This window comes from Sinocyclocheilus anshuiensis, unplaced genomic scaffold (assembly GCF_001515605.1).
Source record: "Sinocyclocheilus anshuiensis isolate Anshui unplaced genomic scaffold, SAMN03320099.WGS_v1.1 scaffold376, whole genome shotgun sequence".
Taxonomy (NCBI): Eukaryota; Metazoa; Chordata; class Actinopteri; order Cypriniformes; family Cyprinidae; genus Sinocyclocheilus; species Sinocyclocheilus anshuiensis.
In genome coordinates, this window is record NW_015558600.1 from 971060 (window position 1) to 981456 (window position 10397).

General features: G+C 35.4%; 1 protein-coding gene and 1 pseudogene across 1 annotated transcript in view; both read left to right on the forward strand.

Moving 5' to 3' along the window:
* Positions 1-769, forward strand: part of LOC107680117 (L-fucose kinase-like) — a 10970-nt gene extending 10201 nt beyond the window's left edge. The window contains exon 17 of the mRNA XM_016475890.1: positions 591-769. Within this exon, the coding sequence (XP_016331376.1) occupies positions 591-692 (102 nt within the window). The 3' untranslated portion in view covers positions 693-769. The remainder of the gene's footprint in view (positions 1-590) is intronic.
* Positions 770-1711: 942 nt separating this feature from the next.
* The window catches only part of LOC107680135 (GTPase IMAP family member 8-like), a 16081-nt pseudogene continuing 7395 nt past the window's right edge, over positions 1712-10397 (forward strand).

A 10397-nucleotide genomic window follows, 5' to 3' on the forward strand; every position in this document is an offset into this window, starting at 1 on the left:
TACTTTTTATATATAATTTTTTTTTATATATATTACAATTTTTAATATATGTGACCCTGGACCACAAAACCAGTCATAAGTCGCACGGGCATATTTGTAGCAATAGCCAACAATATAGTACATTGTATGGGTCAAAATTATCGATTTTTCTTTTATGCCAAAAATCATTAATCATTATTAAGTTAAGATCATGTTCCATGAAGATATTTTGTAAGTTTCCTACCTTAAATATATCGAAAAATGTATTATCATTAGTAATATACGTTGCTAAGGACTTCATTTGGACAACTTTATAGGCGATTTTCTCAATATTTTGATTTTTTTTTTGCACTCTCAGATTCCAAACTTTTTGAATATTTGTGTCTCTGCCAAATATTATCCTATTCTAACAAAGCATACATCAATGGAAAGTTTATTTATTCAGCTGATGTATAAATCTCAATTTAAAAAAAATGGACCCTTATGACTGGTTTTGTGGTCCAGGGTCACATACATAACTTTTAACTTAAACACTAGTAAAAACAGAAAAACAAATGGTTAAAGTAAATTGCATGTTATGAATATTGTTGGTCTTGCTGATGTTTTGACAGGGCATTGGTTCCTTCAGTGTTCATTCAGTGGAGCTGGATATGGATGGGATCTCAATCATTCAGAAGATCTCTGAACATCCTGAACAACAGCAGACGACATAAATCTGAGTGACTTATAAATAACAATGAAACTGATATTATTTCTGTAAATATAACAATGTATTTAATACATTTTAACAGTTGTCAATCTTGAAGAATTATAAATAAAATATTTTTTTAACTGAAATATATAAAAAAACTGACCTTTAGACTTAGACATAAATCTAAGTGGCTAATAAATAACAATTAAACTAATATTTTTTCTGAAAATGTATCATTTATTAATATTTATATTTTCTGTGTATTTCTTCAGTTTTAATAGTTTTTAATCTAAAAATTTGATAATTTAAAAAAATTGTATCTGAAAATTGCACAGCACACAAAATAGAACAACAACTTTGTACTAAATGTAAGAAACTATTATTTTCAGGAAGTGGCCATGTTGTACTATGACCTTTGCATCGTATACTTGTTTTTTTGTAACAATATACAGTAAATACTTTGAAGATTAAATAATGATATAACATCTGTCCACTTCCACACTCTTAAAAATAAAGGTGCTTCAAAAGGTTCTTCAAGCGATGCCATAGAAGAACCATTTTTGGTTCCACAAAGAACCATTCAGTCAAAGGTTCTTTAAAGAACCATCTCTTTCTTACCTTTTTATAATCTGAAGAACCTTCTTTCGACACAAAGAACCTTTTGTGAAACAGAAAGGTTCTTCAGATGTTAAAGGTTCTTTATGGAACCATTTAGACAAAAAGGTTCTTCTATGGCATCGTGAAGAACCTTTATTTTTAAGAGTGCAGTTGTTAAAGAGCTGTCTACAAATGGGTATGTTCTTATAAACATTTTTCGTTAAAATTATGTTTACACATAATATGTATGTACTGTATAATATGCTTCTTATTTCTAAACGAGACCCTACAGTCTTTGGTCCAAAGTGTACAAAGAGTCTATTTTATCAAGTTCAGTAAGTTAATTATTTACTACGGAGGCACTGTAGTTTTAGGTCAATTGTATCTGAAGGTATTTTATGACTGAACTTTGACTTAAAGATATCAGATGGATTTCAACTTAAGTTAATAGCTTGTTTCGCAGAGCTAACATAACCTTGAACATCAGCTTTAGAAACAAATGTATCCAGTCATTTTAATTTTACTTTAACTTCAAGTGATGGAGAGATTGGTTGACATGTTGGAAGTAAACTGAAAGTAAAGACTGCTAGACTGTTGGTGGAACTAAATGTACTGTGAAACTCAGAAAAATGGACTTTGGTAAGCATTTGTTCTTTCAAAAATGATTGCATTTTCACTCATAGTAAACTATTTTAATTAAGCAGTTTAATCTCCATATCAGGTAAGGCTACCTGTAAAGGTAAGGCTTTTAATTTTTTTCCCCCAAGAATTACAGTCATGTGTTCTTTGAATTTCCACGAGTGCAGTGATGTGTAATTGCACGCCGTTTCCCTTTACAGGTGTGTGCGTGCACACAAGAACAATATTTAGCCTATTAATTGATTTAGAAGGCCATTAGTACGTGTTAAATATATTTTTATGAATAACTATAATTACTTAAAAGACATCATACTGTATGCAGAGATGGGCACAAATAAACGAAAATGTATTTAAAATTAAAATACAAAATACCTTAGTTTAACTAGTTCAAAATAAATACAAAATACTGTGTAGAATACATGTATCAAATACAGTACTTTGCATTTTGAAAATGCACAAAATATATTCAAAATGAGGTATTGGATGAATTAGACTGAAATCTGGACCTTGTCTCAATGTAAAGAACATTTTGCAACTGCTTATTATTATTATTTTATATACTTACCTCTTTCTTCCCGTCCCCTGCCCAGTAGGAAATAAGGCGAAAAAGGGTTTGTTTGTTCTTTAATGATAGCTAGTGAACTCGCTAATGATAGTTAGACTAGCTCATAGCTGGCTGCTGACTAATGATTTATTCACTGTTGATACTCATTGTATTGACTGGCGAGAAGTATCCTAACTACCTTAATATTTTAATGGAAATTAAATAACAGTTGGCAGCAATTATGATGTTTTGCATGTAGTAGAATCAACCACCACATCCTCTCCTTACTTCCAGAAATTTTGGAATCCAAGAATCAATTCCAAACTAATATTTCCGATTCTTATTGCTTATTGAGTTGTGTGACAGAGATCATGTGTGATTACAAGAGACTGTTTTCAGCAATGTTGGCCAGTAGAGTCACTACAAATACTGAAACTTGATGTGCTGATCACTGAAATTATCAAAAATAGTAAATAAAATTTACTATGGATTATAATTAGCACTGTTTTAAAAAGCTGAACGCCATTCATAAATTATACTTTTGTATTATAAACGATATTCAGTTTTCAAGCAAACTCATTATTACTGTGAACTATTTAAAAAAAGCATAAATAATCTTTATAAAAGAAACCAATTTTTAATATTTAAAATACTATTGTTTGTTGGTTGAAAACTGCTTATCAATTCATGTATGTTGTTTATAATCCAAATGCACAGATTCAGCTTCACATTTGTGTCCTGATCAACCTGATTAATTTTTTTTTTTTTAATAATGACTGTACATTATCCCTTACTTCATAACTTAAAGATTGTATTAAATGTAGCATATATAGAGCAGATATTTACAGATTCTCAATAATACATCATTTTGGATCAGTGTGTTTTATTCTCTGTTGCAGGTGATGCTCAACATCTCTCAGAGCTGAGGATTGTGTTAATGGGGTATAGAGCTGCTGGTAAGAGTTCAACAGGAAACACTATCCTGGGCAGAGAGGAGTTTGACTTGAAGACATCTGCTCAGTGTGTGAGGAGACATGGAGAAGTAGCAGACAGACACATCACTGTCATTGAAGCTCCAGGATGGTGGATGAATTACACTGTAGAGTTCAGTCCTGAGTTACTGAAACAGGAGATTTTGCTCAGTGTGTCTCTGTGTCCTCCAGGACCACACGCTGTACTACTGATCATACGTGTGGATACTAGATTTAAAGAGACTGAGAAAAGCAGTGCAGGGGCATCTGGATCTTCTCTGTGAGAGAGTCTGGAGTCACACTATAGTGCTGTTCACTCGTGGAGACTCTGTCAGAAACATCTATAAAGCAGCACATTGAGAGTGAAGGGCAGGATCTCCAGTGGCTGCTGGACAAATGTGGGAACAGGTATCATGTTCTCAACAATCAGAACAGGAGTGATGACACTCAGATCAAGGAGCTGCTGGAGAAGATTGAGGAGACGGTGGCACAAAACAACGGCTGCCATTTGGAAATAGACAGAAAGATTTTACTAGAGATGAAAGAGAGAAGAAGAGCAGAGGAAGAGAGAGCAAAAGAACGAATGAAGAGGATGAAAAAACAAAAAGATGACATCAGATCACAGATGAGTGAGTCTAAAATTTACTTTTTATGGAAATTAGGGACACAACAACAGCACAAAAATCAAAGTAAGATCCAATTGAATGTATGCACACTAGCTGCCTACATATTTATATAGAAATTCACTATAATAATGCAGGTGGTAAAACAGGAATCCACATGAACAATAATGAAGGTCATCATAAGAAGCTTTTCCCCAAGCTGAAGTATATATTATTATACAGATGCACAGAGTTGTTCATGCATCAAAACAGCATCATGGTAGCTCACATGGCACTTAAATAATGCAATAAACATTAAATAACAGAAGATGTAACATTAAAACCCAAATGTGCGGAACTGATAACAAAAACTATTAAAAAGCATGATTATTTTAAACAAAATACCTTCAAATGTAGTTTCATGCAGGGAATTCTGGGAATGTCAGTTTATAGTTTTTGACTGTCAGTTATACGTTGATTTGTTCTTTTTTTTTTACTTCTAAAAATTTTACAATTGACAGCATTTTACTGAATGCTGCCTCATTGGGATCTAATGTGTCCCTATTCCTAAAGTCCACCCTTAACTTTAACCACATTGAACCTGCTGATCAGCAAAGATGTCCTCGAAGGTTAAGGAAGGAAGCCACGATTTTCAGCATGGTAGCAATATGAGCTGTACGCATGTCAGTCGATGTGTCAGTCTGTCGGATCACCGTGGGGACACCACATCCAGTTTCAGTGATATGTCTATTAAATACCTGTTAAACCTCATTCTCACTGCCAGCGACTGCGTGTCACTCGTCTCTGTGCTGGAGTTGGGTATAGCTGCAACTCAGAGATCTTCAAGAGGAAATGTTTGTTTTATAAAGAATGCAAATGAAATCATATAGTTCATAAACATTCTTGTTATCATTGTAACTATTTGAAAGAAAGCAACCATTCTTATGAAAAGACATTTCTTTTCTAAACATTACACCCATCTGAACACTTCAGCAACCCCCCCATTCAGACGAAGACAGACAAAGACTTTACTTTAGTGTTCAGGCCTTACACTCTTAAAAATAAAGGTGCTTCAAAAGGTTCTTCAAGCGATGCCATAGAAGAACCATTTTTGGTTCCACAAAGAACCATTCAGTCAAAGGTTCTTTAAAGAACCATCTCTTTCTTGCGTTTTTGTAATCTGAAGAACCTTATTTCGCCACAAAGAACCTTTTGGGAAACAGAAAGGTTCTTCAGATGTTAAAGGTTCTTTATGGAACCATTTAGACAAAAAGGTTCTTCTATGGCATCGTGAAGCACCTTTATTTTTAAGAGTGTAGTTCACACTGACTAAACAAACTCTAACAAACACCAGCCTCCAGTGACTCTTGGTTTTGTTGGATCAGTGTGTCAAACCTGTTAGTGTTTGTTGGTCAAGAATGCTTAAAATCTACACTTATTTCATGTACATCATTTATAATGCAAACCTAAATGCTCAGCATCATCTCAGGGTCCAGATCACACTGTCGGGGTTTGTGATAATGACTGTACATGATCACTTACTTAATTTATTACTTGGGGATTTTATTAAAAGTATATAGAGCAGATATTTACAGATACTCAGTACAATATCATGTTGATTAAATGTGTTTGTTCCTTATTTGTTGCAGGTGATGCTCAACATCTCTCAGAGCTGAGGATTGTGTTAATGGGGTATAGAGATGCTGGTAAGAGTTCAGCAGGAAACAGATGTCTTGCGATTGGCTTGTTTTTATTAAATTTCTAAGTGTATCTGGCAGTGGTGGGTCCTGGCATGGGCAATATGGGCGGCTACCTAAGGCGGCTTTCTTCTCTTCTATATACTTATCTCATTTTAGGCAGTTTCTATAGCGTTATCTTACAGACAAAATGTTGAGAGTGCAGTAATGTAACGCGATAGCACATCCATGAAATGCGTGAGCATGAATCTCTCCACTCACAAGCATTTCCTTCGCTCTCACAAAACTGGACGTGCACATTTAAATAGACAGTGTTCTCTTATGAATTGGCTCTGCTCCCGCTCAGATATTGCGTGTCTGCACTCAAACTTTGTACTTGCATCATTGAAGACCAAGAGCTTTTTTAATTCAGGTGAAGAGTAGGGTTATCCCACTAAATGGAAGCAAGCTGATTATAGTCAGCCTTCTGTAGTTATTTATTTTATTATGTAATACTTATTTAAGTTAAGTTCATATTGTAAATATGCATTTATTAAATTATTTTATTTAGTGCATTTGTATTTTGTTCTTTTTGTATATAGTTCTACAATAAAAGCGTATCAACCAGGCCCGGTTCCACAAATAAATCACTGAGGTGCTTCTGAAATTAGTGAGGGTGCTCTAGTCTTAAAGGGGTCATATAATGCTACATGCACTTTTACAAGTTGTTTGAACTGAAATGTGTGTTGGCAGTGTGTGTACACAACCACCCTAAAATGATAAAAATCCACCCAGTGGTTTTTGTTAATCTTGGGCATCCAATGACCCCTTTAATGCACATTTTCACATATTTTGTCCCATCCATTGCTGTGGTTATCACTATGTCAATCACTGCTATTTCGAGAGTGAATCCCGCATAAATATGCGGATGCCATTCCCGAAACTTTGCAAAGTGTGTGCGGCCGAAAAAACAAAAGTTCTGCATTTTGAATGGATTATAGCCTAGAAAGCTAGCAAAGAGCGATCCCTTTATAATCACTAAAAAGTAGGGGGGCTCCGATTGATCAGCTACCGATCACTATCGGCTGATAATTGCTTTGGGATGTTTGATCGGCGGTCTCTAAAAAGGCCGATCTCAAAAAACAGATCTCAAGCCTGCCGTGCGAGGTTTGGCACGACATGCAGCAGCACCGTCTCAGTCTCTGTCTGGCGCGGGTGAAATAATTATAATGCTGAAGGTGAGGTACAATTAATATTTCTTAATTAAATAACTCAAAGTAATTTGAAAAAGCTTCTGTGAGACATAATTTCACAAACAGCACGAGTGAATCACCTCGTGCACTCTCTCTTTCTCTCTCAAAATGCGCAAATGGCTTCTAATCAAATCGCGTCTGCACTATAAGTGAGCTGCACGCTGCACATTTAACACAGGAATCGTCACTTGCACAATCGAAGCAGTGTCACTAAAGTTTATAAATTGCATTTCTTTTTAATTCTTGCCGGTGTTTAAACCATTGAGAAGGGTCTGGCTGCAGTCTCGCACTTGCACTCTCAGACGTGCATTCTCAGACTTGCACTCTCCCATCACTTGCGCTTCAGCTATCGACGTCACTTGCAGGCTTTATTTTTTATTTTGTTCTATTTATTGATTACTTTTTGTTTAAATCTCTCAACATTTTACAACAGTAGCCAGGTTGTGAAGACAAGAAAAAAGAAACTAAATTACAATGTCACTTGCACTCTCCGCTACCTGCGACGTCACTTGCAATCGACACAAATCGTGTGTGTTGCCAATGGAGACAAGACGCTGTGGTGGTGATTAAACAATTAAAACTAATTTAGTACTATAACATACAGGGTCCTGCAAGAAAAAGACAAGACCCGCAAATCCATGGCCACAGAAAGCGCAAGTGTCTGAGAGTGCAAGCCTGAGAAGTGCAAGGCTGCAGTGCAAGGCTGCAGCTAGACCCTCTTGAAACCAGCGCTCGCGCGCTCTTCTGGAGACTGAGCGCTCATGCACACTGGAAGCGCACACACATAACGCCAGATTCACATTACTCCATTTGCAGTGCGTGTGCGGTGCGTATTTTTTCCGCGCTCATGTTAACGGATTAAAGCGCTCACACTGCACACGGTTGTGGTCCGGCAGTGTGTTCCAGTAGCGGTGCATCTGCAGCAGTGCAGAGATCGTTTCCGCACCAAATCTATTTTTGCTGCGCTGCAAGCAAAGCATTAAAGTAACAGCTCATTGTTTGCGGTAAATATGAACATGGATTGACACGAAAATGTAGTAATTACACCATAAATGCATATAATTAAAGTCTACTGTGTTTCACAGTCAACAAATAAACCTTTTTGACTAGGTTTAAAGCACTTTTAGATAAACAAGGCAATAATAGATGGCACTCGTGGATGTAGTAAAACAAAGTTCTTTATGAACGCAGGATTGCTTGTAATAAAGATTTAAATGCAAAATAAAAGGCAGTAGTGCTGACTTTAATTTAAATGTTTTGCCATTTGCTTGAGCAACTTAATATATCAATCTTGAAATAAATGCAAAAGTAAAAAGCATTGAATAATGTGTTTCTTATATTTATTGCATTTAAACATGTCTATGAAAGATTGTATTATACTGTACTGTGTAAAAAAAAAAATCACAAAGCTGAAAAAGCATTTTAAGTAACGTTTGGATTTGAAATCAAAATAATGGATAAAATTTTGTGTTTGTAGTAAACAGCCACGGATCAGTTTAACTCTAGGGGAATAATAATAATAATAATATATATAATAATAATAATATCCATTCAAAATAATGGATAAATGTTGTGTTTGTAGTAAACAGCCACAGATCAGTAGCGGACTCCTGTGTGAAAGCACATAGCACACATGGAGTGCATACGCCCTGCAAACGGAGTATGTTTGAACCTCACATACAGCTCACAAAATCAGGCTTGTACTGTTTGGGCACACAATTGCACGATTGTCAAAACAAAAATGCAGTGCATGATTAAATATTTAGGTGAGATAAATATATATTTTTGAAAAATGTCTAAAAAATGCCCCTCTCCACCCCTCAAATGAAAAAATCCCCTCTCAAAAGAGTCACCTAAGAGGGGAATTAATTAAAAAAAATGAAATTCAGGCCCTGAATAAATGTCTAAAATCTTGATAGGATCATCACTATAAATAATTGTACAAGACAAACAGAAGGCTTTATAAAGATCAGGATTGGTGATCGTATCGGCAGATACTGCTTTCTGTGATCGGCCTCAAAAATCCTGATCGGAGCACCCCTACTAAAAAGCTGTCACTCTTTGTTCATCGCGATCTCTGTTATGACCAATGAATCTCTCTACACTGCGCTATCAATCTATTATTTACATTGTGTATACACTCGGTATGATAAAATGAGAGGATTCGATTGTATAACTTGGAACAAAAACTGGTGTGTGTTGCAGCAAAACCAGCAAATACGTACTGTCATGAGGATGATGAAAATTTTTCATTTGAGTAAAGTCCCTTTAAGTGTTTTTCTTCATTGAATATGTACAATTTTTCATGTGGTAACATCTCATTTATTTGATTTTATTCAACCCAAAAATATTAACCTAATTAATCTATACTTTAGATTACTGTGATAAAATTAAATTTAAGGATTAGATCAGGTAGAAATAGCTCCCTAAGATAACATTTGCTGGTTAGCACTTCTTAATAGTGTACCATAGATTCTACAATGCTTTTTTTTTCTCTCATCATGCTCATTTTGGCGCATCACGCCCCTGCATCATAAGAAGCTTTTCCACAAGCTGAAGTATATACTATTATACAGATGCACAGAGTCCTTCATGCAAAACAAAACAGCATCATAGTAGCTCTCATGACACTTAAATAATGCAATAAACATTAAATAACAGAAGATGTAACATTAAAACCCAAATGTGCAGAACTGATAGCAAAAACTATTAAAAAAACATGATTATTTAAACAAAATACCTTCCAATGTAAAGTTTCATGCAGGGAATTCTGGGAATGTCAGTTTATAGTTTTTGACTGTCAGTTATATGTTGATTTATTATTTTTTTTATTTTACTTCTATAAATTGTACAATTGACAGCATTTTACTGAATGCTGCCTCATTGGGATCTAATGTGTCCCTATTCCTAAAGTCCACCCTTAACTTTAACCACATTGAACCTGCTGATCAGCAAAGATGTCCTCGAAGGTTAAGGAAGGAAGCCACGATTTTCAGCATGGTAGCAATATGAGCTGTACGCATGTCAGTCGATGTGTCAGTCTGTCGGATCACCGTGGGGACACCACATCCAGTTTCAGTGATATGTCTATTAAATACCTGTTAAACCTCATTTTCACTGCCAGCGACTTGTTGATGCGTGTCACTCGTCTCTGTGCTGGAGTTGGGTATAGCTGCAACTCAGAGATCTTCAAGAGGAAATGTTTGTTTTATAAAGAATGCAAATGAAATCATATAGTTCATAAACATTCTTGTTATCATTGTAACTATTTGAAAGAAAGCAACCATTCTTATGAAAAGACATTTCTTTTCTAAACATTACACCCATCTGAACACTTCAGCAACCCCCCCATTCAGACGAAGACAGACAAAGACTTTACTTTAGTGTTCAGGCCTTATACTCTTAAAAATAAAGGTGCTTCAAAAGGTTCTTCAAGCGATGCCAT